Source organism: Brassica napus, chromosome A9 (genome assembly GCF_020379485.1).
Source record: "Brassica napus cultivar Da-Ae chromosome A9, Da-Ae, whole genome shotgun sequence".
Classification (NCBI taxonomy): domain Eukaryota; kingdom Viridiplantae; phylum Streptophyta; class Magnoliopsida; order Brassicales; family Brassicaceae; genus Brassica; species Brassica napus.
In genome coordinates, this window is record NC_063442.1 from 12,890,096 (window position 1) to 12,910,812 (window position 20,717).

Below are 20,717 nucleotides of genomic sequence, written 5' to 3' on the forward strand. Positions count from 1 at the left end.
AATAGTATGTCTATTTTAATATAAAATTGGCTGAATTTATAAATCTTATAAAATAGCATAGAATTTATATTTTTGTTTTATAATAAAAACTAATCAACACAAATTTATAATGATATTATATTACTAATAAGGAAATTAATTAATGCATTATTTAGAAAATTTAATAAGATTTTGTTTTCTCTCAACATATTTTGTTATAAATAAAATAAAATTTCAATTTACAGATTAAATTGATTTATTAATAATAAATTGTGAATTATTAAGATTTTTAGAAATGTTATATATTTGACTGATTAATATAATAATCAAATATGTTATATTAAGTAATTAATGAAATAATCCTAAGATGACTTTTGTACAGTAGATTTTTTAGTGATTTTATTTTTGTAGAATAGATAGATCTTAGTTTTTGCATCCTCTTTAATATAGGGTTAATTTGTGTAATATCCAATTTTAAGAATAATAATATAGCAATGATATTGACATCATTAGATTTTCTAGCATTTTTGTTTGTTTTTTTTCCGGGTTTCTCTTTTTGCTAAGCCAGTTGACAGTGATATGCTCTGTCACTTACATAAAAATAAAATAAAAAGTGTTTTTAGAATGGTGGTAGTTATTAATAAAATAAAAATGTTGTTAAATCATAAAAAAAAAAAATAGAATAGAACACTCTAAATGGTATTATTCATATTAATGAAATTATAAAATGATTTAAATATATTTATATATTATATATGTCCAAAATTAACAAAACTAAATCCAATGTCAACCCAAATTTTTCATAAACTAAACCTAAAACAATAATCACTAACCCTGAAAGAAAATATAAACCATAACCCAAATATCAAAATATGCAAATAGTACATAATGTTAAGCATAATTAAAATAGAATAATAACAAACAAATAACATAGTACATATTGTTCAAACTAAGAACATGTCTATGATCGCTGGGAAGAAATTAATGTTTATCCCAACGCCAACTCAAACCTTCCATAAACTAAACCTAAACACTAATTTCTAAACCCTAAAGAAAATATAAACTCTAACATAAATATCAAAATATGTATATATTACATAAAATACAAAGTACTATCAAAATAGAATAGTAATAAAAATAGAATAGTAAATATTGTTCAAATTTTGAAATATTTATGATTACAGAGAATGAAGTAATGCTTACTCCAACGTCAATCCAAACCTTATATAAACTAAACCCAAAACACTAATCACTAAACCTAAAAAGAAATATAAACTGTAACCCAAATATCAAAATATGCACATAGTATATAATATGAAGCATTATGAAAATAAAATAGTAACAACGAAATAGTGTAGAACATATTGTTCAAATAACATGGTACAACCCAAAACTTACAGTATATATGAGTGGTGGTTACGACGGAAAAGGTGGTGACTAATATAAAAAAAAAATGATGGTTGTTTTGAAGGATGCGATCGTAAAAATATGAAAGAGAAGATTACAGATTTGATTAATAATTAAAAAAAATGATGATAATAGCTACGGTGATAAAAAAGATCAAAATGATGAAAATTGTTTTTTTTCTTACAGAGAGTGATGGTGGATTGGAAAAAGTAGTGATGGTGGTACGTAACTGAAGTAGAAGAAGTTTATACACTTATTAACCAGCAAGAAAGGTAATATAATATATATTGTAATAATAATGAAAGGTGTTTATTTTTAGTTAGAAACCTAATTATATTTTATTTCATCGCTAGTAGGGCAAATTTCCTTTAATATAATTAGATATCTATATTAATATTAACCTTAATGGAAAACATTCCCAGCTCCGCTACTGGACATCCCTGCCATTAAATCTGCTTTATGTTTTAGGGTATATACTGTGAGATAACAAACTAAGTCCCACAATGGAGAATTAGACAAAGAGTGTCTAATATATAAAGAAATTTCAAACTCTAATAGTACGAGGCCTTTTGGGAAGGAAACCAAAAGTAAATCCATGCGGACTTGCCAATTAGGCTCAAAGTGGACAATATCATACTAATCGGATAATATAGAGTTGGACATGGGCTTTAACAAGTCCAACAATTGGTATCATAGCGGTTGACGAGAAATCTGCAAAATACCAATATACCCTTTGAGAGATGAATTGTATCCTATGAGTTAGAAATGAGAGGTGTGTGGCAGAGGTCAACTCAAAATATTCTGGAAGTCAGTTGTGAATCACGAGATGAATGTGATCCTTAGTCTGAGAGAGATAATGTGAGATAACAAATTAAGTCTCACATTAGAAAATTAGACAAATAGTGTCTAATATATAAAGAGATATCCAATTCTAATAGTACGAGACCTTTTGGGAAGGAAACCAAAAGTAAATCCATGCGGGCTTACCAGCTATACCCAAAATAGACAATATCGTACTAATCGGATAATATAGAGTTGGACATGAACTTTAACAAGCCCAACATATACAACTTAAGTTTCTCAATGATTGTTGTTTAACTATTACTTGGTTCCAGAAAAGACAATAGTAAATCATCTGAGATTGTAGAATATCAAATGTGAATACAATAAAACAACTTTAACTAAGAAAAGAGAAAATAATAAAACTATTTTATTGATTAACATGGAATATTCCATATTTTATTTCTTAGGAAGAGTTACAACCCACAAATAGACTTTCTTTTCAGATGTTTAAATAGGCCATAAAATTGACTCATATCCGTGTGACTACACAATGGAGTGTACTGAAATGCGTTCGAACCCATACTACTTAACAACCCAAAGTTCATATGCTATTAGACCACTATAGAGTGGTTAAATAATAAAAGTTGTGTTTTTGATCGGTGGTTTTAAGTTCTGTGTAAACACTCTCAATAGTTTATATTCTTAAATTTTGATATAGTATAAACTGGTTGTACCAAAGATAGAATAAGTCCATGGTTATAGATCACATAGAGTTGTCATTGATAAAATAGACTAATAGTAGATTTCAAAAGAAATAGAGACTATGTGCAGACCATAACATACCGAAAGGAAGAGAAATTAAGAAAGTGATGAAAATTAAAATAAACTAAAATAAATTTTGGATATACCCTAAAGATGCCGGAGACTAAGCTTCTCCGATCTCCTCTATAAATTTCCTCCGTCTGTGAAACCACAATCACAACCACTTTTCCCTACCTCTCTATCAATAGGTTTCTCTCCTTTTGCCTCGTCCTTCTCCTTCGCCAACGTTAACACAACGTGACGGTAAGAGTAGTTACAAGTTTATTGTATTTTCATTTAGAAAAAAAAGTTTATTGTATCTTTATCCAAATTTCGCACAAACTTGAAAGTATTTTATTATGTATATTTTAATAGTCTTACATTACAAAAAAACCTTACTATTAAGTTTTGATTGTATTATCATTAAAAATACAATACTTGCAATAACAAACAAAAAATACACAGTATTAACTTTTGCAACTGAACGAAAACAGGAGAGACAAGAGAGGCTAAGATGGCTGAACAACAACTAGGAGTGCTGAAGGCACTCGATGTTGCGAAAACGCAACTTTACCATTTCACAGCAATTGTCATCGCTGGAATGGGTTTCTTTACAGATGCATACGATCTGTTTTGTGTCTCCTTGGTGACCAAGCTTCTTGGCCGCCTCTACTACTTCAATCCATTGTCGGAAAAGCCTGGCTCACTTCCCCCTCATGTCGCGGCTGCAGTCAATGGTGTGGCTCTCTGTGGGACTCTTGCTGGTCAGCTATTCTTCGGATGGCTCGGTGACAAACTCGGAAGGAAAAAAGTGTATGGTATCACTTTGATCATGATGATTGTGTGCTCTGTGGCTTCCGGTCTCTCCTTTGGTAACAAAGCCAAGGGTGTCATGACCACTCTTTGCTTCTTCAGGTACAATTATCATTATATACATACACATGATTTAATAATTATCTCATAGTGAATACACATGTTTTAAAAATTACTGGTTTAAACTAGATATGTCTAATTATAATATATTTTAACATACAATTTATTTAATTAATTTAGGTTTTGGCTGGGATTCGGTATTGGAGGTGATTACCCTCTTTCTGCAACCATTATGTCTGAATACGCTAACAAGAAGACTCGTGGTGCTTTCATCGCTGCCGTTTTCGCCATGCAAGGTGTTGGTATCTTAGCCGGAGGTTTCGTGGCACTTGCTGTCTCTTCCATTTTTGACAAAAAGTTTCCAGCTCCGACCTATGCAGTCAACAGGGCTCTCTCAACGCCTCCACAAGCTGACTATATTTGGAGAATCATCGTCATGTTTGGCGCGCTACCTGCAGCTTTGACTTACTACTGGCGTATGAAGATGCCTGAAACTGCTCGTTACACCGCTTTGGTTGCAAAAAACATCAAACAGGCCACACAAGACATGTCCAAGGTCTTACAAGTGGAGCTTGAGATGGAGGAAAGAGCAGAGGATATCGTTAAAGACCCTAGACTTAACTATGGCTTGTTCTCCAAAGAGTTTGCCAAACGTCATGGTCTTCCCCTCCTTGGATGTACCTCCACATGGTTCTTGCTTGACATTGCATTTTACAGCCAAAACTTGTTTCAAAAAGATATCTTTTCGGCTATTGGATGGATCCCAAAGGCAGCAACCATGAACGCAATCCACGAGGTTTTCATGATTGCTAGGGCACAAACACTCATTGCACTTTGCAGTACCGTCCCCGGCTATTGGTTCACGGTTGCATTTATTGATATTATGGGAAGGTTTGCGATTCAGCTAATGGGTTTCTTCATGATGACCGTCTTTATGTTTGCGATTGCCTTCCCTTACGACCACTGGATCAAACCGGACAATCGTATCGGTTTCGTGGTTATGTACTCCCTTACCTTTTTCTTTGCTAACTTTGGTCCAAACGCAACCACCTTCATCGTACCGGCTGAAATCTTCCCAGCCAGGCTAAGGTCCACATGCCACGGAATATCAGCCGCAACAGGCAAGGCCGGAGCCATCGTGGGAGCTTTTGGTTTCCTATACGCAGCTCAACCACAAGACAAGACCAAGACAGATGCAGGATATCCACCGGGCATCGGAGTCAAGAACTCTCTGATCATGCTTGGTGTCATTAACTTTGTCGGTATGCTCTTCACCTTCCTTGTCCCTGAACCCAAAGGTAAGTCCCTTGAAGAGCTCTCCGGTGAGACTGAGGTTGAGAAGTGACCACGCCGTAATATTTTCAATTGTATGTGTTATTTGTTTGTGTCATTCTTCTTATATTTGTTTACTTTTTGTGATGTGTGACGTGATAATCGTAATGGCACCCATGCTTTTGTATAATTCGATCAATTCTCAAAGAAATGATAAGAAGTAAACATTTGTATAAATTGATTCTCTTTAGTTTGTTACTTATAAATCTGTTACTAGTTTTTTTAATACCGCGTAGATTATATTATATGAAAAGTGAATATTTACAACTTATAAATTAACCAATTTTGTAAAAACAAAATGTAGGGCCAAACTGCAGTTTTTAACCAAACTCTCCCATATTATTCGCAAAAAAAAAAGGAAAACTCATAAAGAAACCTAATTTTAGTGATGTGTTATTTTCAATTGTTAATCAAATTTTCAATTGTTTTATAATTTATATGTATGAATATATATTTTTTCAAAAAAATGTATGAATATATATAATATTACTTTTAAATAAAATTATGTTGCTATCTTATTTTAATATGTGATTTAACCATTTAAATTGGCTCAATTTTTTATTTTTGGTATATTAGATTATATATAATTTTCAGTTAAAGCATAATTTATCCTGGTTTTAAATATCTTAAAATTAGATTATAGGGTTAATTTTATTAGAGCTGCACTAATCAATATAATCAAGGATATTCTAAATAATCATAAACATATTTAAATATCTATAAATAACTAAATCATAATAGTTAATTAATGTTTTGCTTTCACTGGTTATAAAATTTCAGATGATTACAATTTCTATATTTAAAAATTAAATAGAATTTTAAATTGTACTGTTAACTTAGTTTTTTAACAACAAACAGCTATTCAATTAGTCAAACTTGAAGTGGCATGAGTAACCAGAACGAAATAGAATAAGCAATGACACAAAACTCTTTATGGAAAGACCTCGCAGTTGTAACTAAATAATCAGAAATTCTATTTTTACTCTTGAAGTCCGGAAAGCATATCTGAAGAGTATTTATTTCCTCCAGTTCTATTGCGAAACTTGGCATGCATGATGATACTTTAAAATTTCAATCAAATCCTTACAATCCGTTACAAATCTTTGGTATGTCGAATGTTGAATCATGCTCTCAATAGCCCATTGCAATGTTTCCACTATTGTATGCAAAACAAATTCATCCTTTCTTAAGTTACGTGTCCCCAAAAGTTGAATCTTCCCCGAACTGTCTATCCAAACCCATTTACATCGATTGAACTGAGCTGTAGAGGTCCGTGAGCCTTTTAACTTAATTTGACATATAATTTTAGCCTTTTAGATAGGAGATATCATGCCAATTTGATTATTTACTTTAAAACATATTTAATTACAACAATTCAGCTAAATTGAACTAACTATTTTTCTTGGTTCTAATTATGCCAAAATGTGAGTAATTTTGCTATTTTCATTTCGTTTGGTTATTCATCTTACATTTGTAAGTTTTTTTTTATAAATTTTTATATAATTTGTATAAATTGCCTAAAACTAACATTAGAAGAAGAAGAAATTAGAAACAAAAATCATTTCTCCTAATTTAAAATTAAATAATTAGTAACTTTTATTTTGAAAAGAAAATTATAAATGTTAGTAATCCGCAAATATTTTGTAAATAAAAATGTCATAATTACTAAAAAATATAAAATAAATAATATATTTAGTATGTATAATTGATTATATACACATACATATATATCAAACAAAATTTTAAAGGTAATTACTTGTTAAACTAATTTTAATAATCCAGTATACATATATTATTGAATTTTGAAAAAACTAACGTAAGAATGGTTCATAAAAAACATTCCAAATAAATTTAAACAGATATATATATATATATAGATATCCCATATTTTTATTTTAAAATAAATAAATAAATATTTATAAAAATAAAATGAAAGTTTTGATAATAGGACTAAGATAATAAGTTTAATTTATTAAGGTTATGAGCATAATTGACCATCTGAGAATTAACGTAAGTGTAACATGTCGAAAATTGACTTCTCAAATCTATATTATAAAGATATGTTTTTTTAAGAGTTATTCTACGATTGTATACATATTAAAAATTAGCAGAGTAACTATATCTTATATTTAATATTCTAAATAGAATTTTCTTTCTAACTTTTATATTAAATTAATAAAACTAAAACAGGATTTTCTTTGAACTATGAATTAAAATACAAAATGATACTTGTGAAGTAGAATAAAAAATTTAACAGCTCGTTTTGAGTAACTACTTAAAAGGCGTATTTACTTTTCCCACCTTTGTTTTTTTACTTTTCCCACCTTCTTGGATAATAATCCACAAGAATATAGAAAAAGATATCAGGTATAACTAGAAAAATGTAATTACTCGATTATGATAGTTGCGCGGCTGCACTAATCATAAAATATTATCATGCAACACACTGGCTTTTTGGCCATTGATGTTTTGATCGTTACAGCTATCAAAATACTCCACATATTTGCTATACCTTAACTGTAAAACAGTTTTGACTAATATTGATGTGGAGTATATACTCTGTGATGCAAATAACATATATATAAAATACGTAGGCCACAGCTTGCAAACATATCCAGTAACCGGTCCGGTATGTATATATGTTCAACACATATCGGTTTTTATTTTATAGATTAGTTTTTGTGCTCTTTTTATTTATTTGTAAAATAGCTGACTTCTATAGAAAATGATGTTTTTATTTATTTCTGATATATGTAAGTACCTTTCAAAACAATAGAACAAAGAAGGTGGACTTTAGTACGGAGATACGTGATACGTGATACGTGATACGTGATAAGATAACTTCTTAGATGCTTTCCACATTTCCAGTAAAGGAAGTGGCAAAGGACAGAAAATTGTAACATGTCTCCACGACATCTTCTTATAAGGAAAGTCAACTAGTTTTTCAGTAATTGTTATAATAAAAATCAAATACGCTTTGTGGGAAAAGCACACAATCAGGATACCTTTTACAATGTAATTGAAAATACCAAAATATTAAACTTCCCGGTAATTACAAAAGACACGTAGCATTATGGAATCTTCTGCTACCATTGTCGTCTAGATATCAAGGATTTTTTAATAAAACTAAACAATTTAAAATAACTAAAATTCAGATGTATCTTTGTTTGTATATGTAAATGTATAAGTTGCATTCAGAATTTTTTTTAAATCTTAAGTTAGCTATTCCTTTTACAATACACTCAATCAAAAATACTCTAAATTTATCTTTAGGGTTTAGTGATTATTGTTTAGGATTTAGGATTTATTATTTAGAGGATGAAGTGAGTTTCTAAACATCTATAAATATTCTATAAATTATTCTTAAACATTGTAAATGATTTATGAGAATTAGTTTGATATTTTTTATCACATATTTAAAGTATTTATGTAGGGTAAATTTTAATACTGATGTTTTTATTTATTTATTAGCTTACGTTATTAGATAATCATTTATATTTTATTATAAAGGAAATAGTTTTGGAAAATTTTACATTTTTGGAAACAGTAAACTGAGAAGATGATTTCTCATATTTTGATTGATGATTTTAAATCTACCTAGATATGGCTTATACTTTCAATTTTTATAGTACAGATTTACCTTCTTTTGTATAAATATTTATTTTATTTTTGAAAAAATATATATATATATATATTGGAAGTTTTGACATTTTGAAAATAATGATTGGGTTTATTATAATTGAGAGTTTTAAATCCTATATGGAGATCCTTGATGGATTATAGCCTCAATTTTTATTTTATAGTGTATTTGTGATTTTAAATACAAATCATTCTTTGTTAAAATATAGTTATTAATTTTATGTTAATTTTCAAAAATAGTATGTATCTTAATTTTGTTCCTTTCTGATGATTTACTTTGTTAGTTTGCCTTATTTTGTATAATATTTATTTTATTTTTGGAAAAATATTTTGTAAGTTTTGACATTTTGAAAACAACAATTAGTGGTTTAAGTCCTATTGTTTATATAGCGTCAATTTTCATATAGTTTTATATTTTCGCTACGCGCGAATCAGTTTTTATAATTAGTTTATGTTTCTAATAACTTTAAAATTCTAAAATATTAAATTAATTTTATTTTTAAATGTATTTAAAATATAATTTTATTTTTCTACTTATGTAACTGTTTGTTGACAATAAGTCTCCCACATAAAATGGATTATATTACTAGTTTTTTTTTAAATAAAACATTTGTAAATGTCTTTAAAGTCAAAGAAAGAATTGGCTCGGTAAAAAGAAAAGAAGTGAAACCAGTCAATTATCAATATTTTTTGAAAAAAGAATAACATATAATAAATTTAGATTATTATTTATGGCATGTACAACTAATTTAGTAATAAAAATAAAAATAAAATTTATATTTAATTTCTTTTTATTCTTATTTTTTTAGGAATATTGATATTAAACACACACACAAATATATATATACATTATAATTTGATATATACAATATTTCTATGGTTTAACATACTTTGAAATATAAATTTATTAATCTCTTTGACTTTCTTTCCAGAAATTTGACATGTATATAAAGTCAATTCTTTTTAGAAAAATTGATTGTTACCTATATGAACTATACATCACTTCGTGGTTACAAATCTAGACAAATATAATGTATCAAAAACTTAAATTATATGATTCACATGAAAACATCTATGAACTAGTATGTACCATGTTACTAACACCATAAACATCACTCTGATATATACAATTTGTGTTGAAGTTAAAATCTATCGACATATTATGAGAAGTTCGTCAACCAAACTCTTACAAACAAACTATAATATATGTGCAAAAGATTCCAAAATAATACATAAATCAACCATTGAAATATAATTTTACATAACTTAAACATATGGAAATATGTCAAAACATTATTAGAATTTATTGTATTCTATATTATCCTATGTCCGTTTACATTATTTGATAATAATTTATTTTTCCTTTCAAAATATGGTTTTGAAAATATTGATACTTTTAAAGTCATCGTAGATTTTTAATACTATGTAGCTTTAATTTTAAAATATATGTGTATATATTTTTATAAATTTAATTTTCGAAATTTTAACTCTTTTACGAAAATTATTATTTAATTTTATGTTAAATTTCCGTATTAATATATATATATATATATATATATATATATATATCAAAATAAATTAATTTAGTTTAATTTAATTTAAATTGGAATCCTATTTTATTTTCAAACGAATTATTTTCTTAGAAATTTTGACATTTTATAAAATTATAGAAAAAAATTATAATGATTTGATAGGTTTTGATTGGTAGTTTTCAGTGGCAGACGTAGTAAGGGACTTACGGGGGCAAGTGCCCCCATCTAATTCTTCATTTTATTTATGGTTAATCAATGAAAGTGGCCCCTAATTAATTATAAAACATAGTGAAAAATGTTGTGTGCCCCTGGTTAAATCTAGTTCTAAATTTGCCCCCTCGTAATTTTAAATCTTATATGAACATTTTAAATGGTTTATTTAACTAAATTATTCGATATATGCCTTAATACATATACATATATATATATTTATATAAAAATAATTTTATGCTAATTTTCAACAATTTAGTATATATATCAAACATATTAATTTTAATCATTATTTTTTATTAATTAATTTTATTTTATATTACTTTTATCTAAATTAAATAAATTTGTTCTAGAAATTTTATATTTTTAAAAGCATTAAGTTAAATTAAAAAATTTTACCTGTTTTAATTGATAATTTAAATTATGTTGAGCACTCTTTAAAAGTTATAGCCTCAACATATATTTTAACGCCAGAACAACTGATTCTTATTGAGTATGATTTTGTGGCGAGTAATAACAATTAATAAATTTAGATGTCACTTATCTTTAAAGATATCAACATATGAAATATTTTCAAAGGTTAAATAATTTTATCTCCAAGTAGTAAAATCGATGTGAATATAAATCTTAATATTTATTTCTAATAAGCATTCACATGTTATTATAATATTATATTAATATTCATATTTTTTAGAAAAAATAATAGTCCATCTCGTCCACACATGGATATATTTTTAGTTATTCTTCTTTATTATTTATTTTTCAGATTAATTTTCTAATCATATTATAAAATTTAGAAAATTATTTATATTAACACCCAATATATTATATATTTTAAAGGTTTTTTTATACACTAAGTGACTTTTTATTATATGTTTTCAATAATTTAGCTATTTTAATTTATTTACCATTTTAGTTTGGTATAAAATGTATTTTGGATCTATTATACATTAGAAGACGTAATTTATTTTGTTAGTATTACTATTTTGATTTTCTATTTACCATAACAGTTACCATGTGTTAAATAATTTATCAAATGTTAATATTAATATTGTTTTATTTTAAAAGATATTTTCTGTAAATATTTAATTTTGATAATAAATTAAGATAAACAGTCATGTTTTGATTAGTTATTTTAAATTTTATGTGGACACTCTCAATAATCCACATTACATGCAAACTCATCAATCAAAATGTTAAAAAAATTTGGTAAGGATTAAACAATCATTTTAATCTTTAATATTTGCATAAAACAATCATGTATTCCATCAAGATATTCCACAACTTGTCTCACTGACGATATATTAAACAATATTCTCACTGTATAAAACATTACGTTTCTTCCTCTTCGTTTACCCAATCTGGTTTGTTGATCAATATTTAAATCTGTTTTGTTGATTTATCAAATTTTCTTTCATCAGTCCAAAAATGTTGCCATATTTGTTTACGCGACATGATCCTAAGAGATTCAGGATCACCGTAAACCATTGAAGAATCGTAATTTATCGGTGGGATATCCCTGCCATTATATCTGCTTATGCTTTAGAGTAAATACAACTTAAGTTTTTCAATGATTGTGTCTGTTACCAGGGCCGGCTTATTAGGGGAACAAACGGTGCAACCGCCCCGGATCCAAGCCCGTGTACCTGTATAACCGTATAATAATAATTAAGAGCTCTAATTTTTTTATAAATTTATATTTTAATATATATAAAAAATTATAAATATAATAAATAGAACTGAAAACGCTCAAAATTATTTGTATTTAATTACTAAATCATCTGAATTGCATAAAAACGTGAACCACAATATTAAATTGTAATCTATAAAGTATGATCAATCTATCTAAGTAAAATGGCGTTATTAAATATTAAATGTGAATTTAACATTTAAAAAACTTTAACTAAGAAAAGAGTGAATAGCATAAATTTTTTTTAATTAACCTATGGGATCCCGAATCTATGAAAATATACATATTAATTCTCAAGTAAAGGTGCAGTCCACATATTAATCATTTTTCTGATATTCAAAAAGCAATAAATACGTATCCGTATGACCATACGATATAGTGTAGTGAGGTTCCTTTAAACCAAGTTACTTAACAATCCAAAGCTCGTCCACCACTAGACCACCATCACGTTAAATAATAGAAAGTTGTGTTTTATGGTATACTAACTTGATATGGCGATATCAAAATACAAAAGCTTTTTCGTAATGAAATTTTTCCTTTTTCTTCAAAGAAAATTTTGGAAATGCACTAATTAGTTTAGTGGTTTCTATTTTATTTATTACAAGATGTGAGCCCGTTGCGTTGCAACGAGTTTTGTTTGATATTTTAATTTAATAAAAACCATAAATAACAAATCATTTTATTATAGTATTATGACTGTTTTTTTTTTGCATATGTTGTTTGAGATTTATTTTATAATTAAAATATATTTTCACACATAAATTCAAGTTAATATTTGTATTTTATAATCATGGTGCATAGATGAGTTATTATAAACTTTATACTAAGGATTCGATACTATACATAAACATTTAAACTAAACATAATCCGAAATAAGAAATAAAAGTAAAAAGAAATGAAAGTTAAATACACCAATCGAATCAATGATAGTATTATACATGTTCTTATGTACTAATTTAATGTTTTATTAAAGAAATCTTTAAAATTTTATTTTTCTAGGATTTTTTTAAAAAGGAAAACATTCTATTTTATAAATATCCTTTTTATTTACAATAAAAAATAATATTAAATACTCTTTATAATTATCTGCTCTTTAGAATTTCAGAAAATATATTGCTATCAAATAATTCTTTTAAGTTATTAATAAATATTTTTAAAATTGCTATTTTTACAATTCATATCAATACTAATTTTACACTTCTTTTGTTAATTAAATAATTTTTAGGATCAAGTTCATCATCAAACACTCTCTTAAAAATAACATCAAATAAATTTTTACAATTCTCTTTTGGTTAGAACTTAAAAATATTATACAAATTTCTTTTGTTTAGGATTTATTTTTTATAAAAAAGGAAAAAAAATATCAAATATTCTTTTACATTTTTAGTTGGATTTTAGAAAATATAATTAACATTACATAATATTTTACAATTATATTTTGTCTAGGATTTAAAAAACATTTTCTATCAAATAACTATTTACAGTCAATATTAACTATTTTTTTAAAGTAGCAATTTTCAAAATTCTTTTTTTCAATATCATTAATATTTTTACAATTTTTCTTGTTAATTGAATAATTGTTACTATCATGTTTATCATTAAATTTTTGAAGTAAAAATTACTTTTAAATAAAACTTTATAATTCTCTGTGGTCACGATTTAAAAAAAAAAGGAAAACTTGTTAATTGGTTACGATTAGAAAATAATTTTCTTTTAGAAATCTCTTTTATTTAAGATTTTTGAAAAATAAGAAGTTATTTTCACATAATGGAAGTTTCTATAGACACATTCACAATCTAATTTTTTTAATTGACACATATCACAATCATATCAGGTAAAATATTTGAAGTTAATTTTGGTTTATATTTTTTAACACAAAATAATTAAAAAAAAGTAAAGTTAGTTAATTATAATAAAAATAAAATCTTTTACGTTTTTATTTTATTTAGACTTTTAAAAAGGAAATTAATTATTTTATTTCTTTTAGATTTTTATACAACTATTTTACTTTTAATTGAAAAATTCTGTTTAATTATTTATATATTTGATCTTATACATGCAAACACATATTTATCATATTCACACATACTCATGTACGACAATAACATCAAAATTTAAAGTTATGCTAGTATCATAAGATGTAATAAGGATAATAAAAAATTGAGGTGTATCAAAAAATTAAAAGAAAATACTCAGGTAATACTTTTCATGTAAATACTATTGTGTTTTGAAAAACTAATATGTAGAAGCTTAAACCTAAATATAGATGTAAAATATTTGTAGCTATTTTTTGCCATAATTTTTAACATACAATTATCTATTAAAAAAGCAAATTATTTACTTATAAGAAAATAATAAGAGTACTTTTACAATTTTCTTTTGATTATGCTTTTTAAAAAAGTAATATTATTTATTTAAAAATTAGTGTTTCTTCTGGTTTTTAATAAATAATTGATTTTACTTGTAAGATTTTACAATTCGTTTTTGTTTAACATTTTTTTCTTAAAAGTTAATGTTTATCTTTTATAATTCTCTATCTTTAGTATCTTTTAAAAAAAACATTATAATGAATAATAATAATAATAATAATAATAATAATAATAATAATAATAATAATATAATTTCGTTCTCGTTTTTGTTTAACATTTTTTTCTTAAAAGTTAATGTTTATCTTTTATAATTCTCTATCTTTAGTATCTTTTAAAACAAACATTATAATGAATAATAATAATAATAATAATAATAATAATAATAAAAACTATTAAATCATATTTATAATTAATTTTTAAGAAAAGTCATTTTTATTATTTTAGCATATATTTTTGATTATGATATAGTTTAACACATATCAAAATTTTAAATATATAACTACCATGTGTCACAAATCACAATCATGTTAATTAGCAATTTTGGAGAACGAAATTCAATATAATCTGTTATAATTATATTTTCATTAAAAGTTTAGAAAAGAAAAATTATATTAAATAAATTTTTTTCAAATCTATTTTTTAGGATTTTGAAAAAGGAAAATTTCTAAAAACATTACTACTAAATATTTTTTAAAAATCGTTTTTACTATTAAATAATTTTTAATTGTAATTTTTTCAAAATTCATTTTTATTATCTTATTATATATATTTTTAATCATTATATTTTTAAGCACATGTCACAATATTAGAAGAAAAATAATTATCAAATAATATTTTGCAATTATCTTTTGATTAGGATTTAAAAAAGGAAAATTACTATTAAATAATATATATATAATAAGATTTATTAAAAGTTTAGAAAAGAAAAATTATATTAAATAAATTGTTTTCAAATCTATTTTTTAGGATTTTGAAAAAGGAAAATTTCTAAGAACATTACTACTAAATATTTTTTAAAAATCGTTTTTACTATTAAATAATTTTTAATAGTAATTTTTTCAAAATTCATTTTTATTATCTTATTATATATATTTTTAATCATTATATATTTAAACACATGTCACAATATTAGAAGGAAAATAATTATCAAATAATATTTTGCAATTATCTTTTGATTAGGATTTAAAAAAGGAAAATTACTATTAAATAATATATATAATAAGATTTTTAATAAAATTTGTTGTTGTTAATATCTTATTAGATATATTTTTAATTATGAGATAGATTAACACATGTCACAATCTTAAATATATAATTGACATGTGTCGCGATAATGTTAATTAGCAACTTCGAAGAACCAAGCTTTATATAATAAGATATTAACTTAGCTTCTCCTATTTTATTTTGAAAAACAATTTTTTATAATACTGACAGTTTTAAACATAATAATTTTAAATAACGGTTTGTTATATTTTGATTGGTGGTTTAAAAATCATAAACATTCTCAATGGTTTATATTTTCAATTTTTTTATAGTATAGACTGGTTGTATCAAATATAGAATTAGTCCTTGGTTATGGATCAGAGAGAATTGTCATTGATAAAATAGACTAATAGTAGATTTCAAAAGAAATAGAGACTATGTGCAGACCATAACATATGGAAAGAAGAAAGAGAAATTAAAAAAGTGATTAAGCCCTTTTTCAAAAAAGAAAATAAATAAGAAAGTGATGAAGATTAAAATAAACTAAATAAATTTTGGATATACCCTTAAGATGCGGGAGACTAAGACCATATCTATCGCAGAACCTAAAGGGTTTCTTAGTGTTAATTGCTGAATTATTAAATCAAAAGAAAAGAAAAACCAAGATTACCGATCCTTAATGGAGGGTTATCAAAATCGGTTATTATAGTGGTTTTTAAAACACGTGGCAGCACCACATTTTATCTGCTTTTTTTTTCAATTTCTTTTCTCTCTCTTTCTTGGCTTTTCGAATTCTCGGTTCATTCTTGTTTTCTCCGAGAGACGAGAAAGAGAAGATCGAAACCGACGAAAGACGACGACTCTGTCGGTCCCGTCGACGTCTCCTCCGTCTTCTCCGTGAGAAGCTTGATCGGAAACCACCACGGAGGACGACTCTTACTCTCCTCACCACTTCTCCGTCAGAAGACCGATTGAGAGCATGCACAGACGAAGACGACTCTCTCGGTCCTCACGGCGACTCCTCCGTCTTCTCCTTGAATTGGTGTGTGCTTTCTCTTGATTCTATCTTCATCTCCGAAGCTACACTCTGAAGAATTGGGGATCAAAGCTTCGTGATGGACTACGAATCGTTTGATAGCAGCGGTTAGTTCCCTTCCCTAACACTGTATTAGAATGAAATACCTTCCTTGTTCTTATCTTTGGTTCTTGTGAAATTAGGGTTTACGAAAGTTGTGGACTTTCTCAGATTGAGAAGGAAGCATACATATCTATCATTAGTTGGTTGGGTACTTCAATGAATCTCAGGTCTTCTTCTTCTTAAGTTAGTTTACGGCTAATCTTTTTTTATGTATGTATCTTGTTCAGGAAAAGGACAGTCTTATAACAGAACTGCATAAAGAGTTGTTGAGAGTGTCAAACGAGGAACATAGAGAGCTTCTCCGTCTGATCCGTGTGTCTTTCAGCTATCGCTCACGATCTCTTCAAACTGGTAAATGCTTTGTCTCTGTATCTTCAGCTCTGTAATGAAGTTGATAAATGCTTGATAAGGTTAATAAATGCTTGTTAGGTTGTGTTTAGCGAGTGTGATGAATGCTTGTGAATTGTGATGAATGGTTGTGGTTAGGACTGTGTGGTTAGGTAATAAATAAGTTCGATACTTGTCTTCTCATCTCATCTCAACTCAGCTCAAAGAGTAAAGCCATTACAAGACCCATATCTAACACGATCTTCTTCTCTTCTCATCTAACCCCTTCTCTCCTTCTCTCGTTCTTATCATCTTCTAACACAATCTAGGAATCCATATACTCAGCCTCTTCTTCTTCTTCTTCTTCTTCTTCTTCTTCTTCTTCTTCTTCTTCTTCTTCTTCTTCTTCTTTCTCTCTTCTATGGCATTTCTTCTTCTTTCTCTCTTCTACGAATCCATATACTCAGTCTTCCAATTTTGTTAACCTGTTGAACAGTCAACAAGACAGTGACCTTCCTGTACCCTCTTCTTATGAGCGTTTTTCACACGGTGGGGTTCTCAGATCATCACAAATCCCTCTGTTCAGTTCTCAAGCATCGGAAACTGCAAGCTTCTGTGAAGACACACCTACATAGAGGAAAGAAAGAAAGAAATGGTCTGTCTCTGATGACTTAGTGCTCATTAGCGCCTGGTTAAACACCAGCAAAGATCCGGTAGTAAGCAATGAGCAGAAAGCAGGATCTTTCTGGAAGCGCATTGCAAATTACTTTGCAGCTAGTCCAAAGGTGTAAAGAGGTGAAGAACGAGCCTATTCAGTGTAAGCAAAGGTGGCAGAAGATGAACGATCTTGTTTGCAAGTTCTGTGGAGCTTATGCGGCTGCAACAAGACAGAAAACAAGTGGTCAGAGTGAGAGTGATGTTGTTAAACTGGCACACCAAATCTTCTACAACGACCATAAGATTAGATTTAACCTTCACCATGCTTGGGAGGAGCTAAAAACGACCAGAAATGGTGTGCGCTTGCGAGTACTAAAATTGATGGACCACAATCATCAAGCGGTAAGAGGAGGAGGTATGAGGATGGAGCGCAATCAGCAAGCTCTGAAGCAACCACGAATCGAGCTGATCACCCTACCGCACGTTCTCTAGGTGTTAAGGCATCGAAAGTAGCATGTGGTAAGGGAACAATGGTAGATCAGCAGGGTGTCGCTCAGTTTCAAAATATGGTGTCTATCAAAGAGAAAGACATGGCAATGAAAGAGAGACTCTCGAAGATGGGAATTCTAGGCAATCTCATTTCAAAAAAAGAGCCACTCTTTGAATATGAAGAAGCGCTCAAGCAGAAGCTAATCACAGAGATGTTGGGTGATTAGTGTGTCTGTCGCATGTTTAAATTGTATGTGTTTTTCCTCTATGTGTCTTTCATGTAGCGCAAGTTTGCATATTGTATGTGTTTCATGTTGATGTTCTGTTTAATGTTTATGTGATATGTGATTCCGTGTTGATGTTTCAATGTTTCAATATTTCAATGTTTAAGTGATATGTGTCTTTGGTCGTTGTTTCATATGTTTAAGTGTTTCTGTGTTGATGTTTCAATGTTTCCGTGTGCAGCGAGACAAAAGTCACGGATGTGTCTTTGTGATATGAAGCAAACCCCAAGATTCTTATTCAAGTCAGAAGATGTGATATGAAGCAAGAGAAGTTACGGGTGTGTCTTTGGTCGTTGTCCTTATGTTGTCTGTATTAGTCACGAGTGTGTCAAGAGAAGTCACGAGTGGTATGTATTAGTAACGAGTCTGTATGTTTGTCACGAGTCTGTATGTTTGTCACGAGGTGTATGTAGTTTACTTCTCTCCTTTTATATATAAGTCACAAGTTTTGTATACAAAAGTCACAAGTTTACTTCTCTCCTTTTCTAAATATATCAAAGTCTCATTCGCAAAGCACTCTTTCTCGTCATCACAAAGTATCTTTGATCATCTCCTTCTCTAAAACACTCTTTCTCATCATCATATCCTTGATCATCTCCTTCGCAAAACACTCTTTCTCATCGTCATATCTTCCTTGATCATCTCCTTCGCCAAAAACATTATTTTCAAAAAAACAATCAAAACACATTTTAAATTTTGATCACATATATGGCATCTTCTTCTCATACCACTTTTGAGGGAGTAGATGGTCAAAGTTTTGATGAATATTTTGATCAATATGTTGATCAATATTTTGATCAACAGTTTGATCAAACATTCGAGAATTTAGCCATTAATTATGGTGATCAAGAAGTCGAAAGAACAAAAAGAAAAAACGAGTTCACATCGAAAGAAATCGTGAAGAAAGCGATCGACGTTTATGGAATGATTATTTCAGTGAAACTCCAACATATCCTGGAAATCTATTCCGGCGACGATTTAGAATGAACAATTCATTGTTCATGCGTATTGTTGATCGACTTTCCAATGAAGTTGAATACTTTCGACAAAAGAAAGATGCTCTCGGAAGGCTTAGTATCTCTCCACTTCAGAAGTGTATGACAGCCATTCGTGTCTTGGCCTATGGTTCTGCGGCTGATGCTGTTGACGAATACCTCCGACTCGGTGCAACGACAGCTCGGTTATGTGTAGAACATTTTTGTGGAAGGAATAATATATTTATTCGGCGATGAGTACCTAAGAAGACCAATACCGACTGATCTTCAACGTCTACTTTATATTAGTGAGCAACATGGCTTTTCCGGGATGATAGGGAGCATCGATTGTATGCATTGGGAGTGGAAGAATTGTCCCACCGCTTGGAAATGTAATATTCACATGGTTCGGGTAAACCCACAATCGTGTTAGAGGCGGTTGCTTCGTATGATTTATGGATATGGCATGCGTTTTTTGGACCTCCAGGTACCTTAAATGATATCAATGTTCTTGATCGCTCACCTGTTTTGATGATATAATAAAAGGTCAAGCTCCGCAAGTTATTTTCTATGTCAATGGAAGAGAGTATCATTTGGCTTACTATCTCACCGATGGTATTTATCCGAAATGGACAACTTCTATCCAATCTATTCCAATACTACAAGGTCCGAAAGCGGCTTTATTTGCTCAACATCAAGAAGCTGTCCGAAAAGATGTCGAGCGTGTTTTGGAGTCTTGCAAGCTCGATTTGCCATTGTTAAAAATCCAGCACTTTTTTGGAATAAAGCCAAAATGGAAAAGATTATGCGAGCATGTATCAGACTCCATAATATGATAGTAGAAGACGAACGAGATGGATACACTCATTTTGATGTTTTAAAGTTCCAACAAGGAGAAGACACCAGAACTTCACATGTCGATCTCACGTATTCTACAGATAAACCCTCAAATATCGCCAATATGATGGTGTTCGAACCAGAATTCTTGATAGACAAATGCATCAACAGCTCAAAGCCGATTTGGTTGAAG

At 28.3% G+C, this 20,717-nt stretch overlaps 2 protein-coding genes across 2 annotated transcripts; both read left to right on the forward strand.

The window, feature by feature from the left end:
• The first annotated feature begins 2,635 nt into the window (after positions 1–2,635).
• On the forward strand, positions 2,636–5,326 carry LOC125577892 (probable inorganic phosphate transporter 1-3). The gene is made up of 2 exons (XM_048739988.1): positions 2,636–3,885; positions 4,024–5,326. The coding sequence occupies exons 1-2, from the start codon at positions 3,485–3,487 to the stop codon at positions 5,186–5,188; spliced, it is 1,566 nt and encodes a 521-aa protein (XP_048595945.1). The 5' UTR covers positions 2,636–3,484; the 3' UTR covers positions 5,189–5,326.
• Positions 5,327–18,006: 12,680 nt separating this feature from the next.
• LOC125578058 (glutathione S-transferase T3-like) lies at positions 18,007–18,656 on the forward strand. The gene is made up of 2 exons (XM_048740344.1): positions 18,007–18,190; positions 18,274–18,656. Exons 1-2 carry the CDS (start codon positions 18,007–18,009, stop codon positions 18,654–18,656), a joined length of 567 nt encoding a protein of 188 aa, XP_048596301.1.
• Positions 18,657–20,717: the final 2,061 nt, after the last annotated feature.

Bases quoted from the DNA above. Each gene is read 5' to 3' on its own strand.
- LOC125577892 (XM_048739988.1), top strand. From the start codon at position 3,485: ATGGCTGAACAACAACTAGGAGTGCTGAAGGCACTCGATGTTGCGAAA. The intron at 3,886-4,023 runs GTACAATTATCA...TAATTAATTTAG, and splicing joins ACCACTCTTTGCTTCTTCAG to GTTTTGGCTGGGATTCGGTA.
- LOC125578058 (XM_048740344.1), top strand. From the start codon at position 18,007: ATGAGCAGAAAGCAGGATCTTTCTGGAAGCGCATTGCAAATTACTTTG. The intron at 18,191-18,273 runs GTGAGAGTGATG...CATGCTTGGGAG, and splicing joins ACAGAAAACAAGTGGTCAGA to GAGCTAAAAACGACCAGAAA.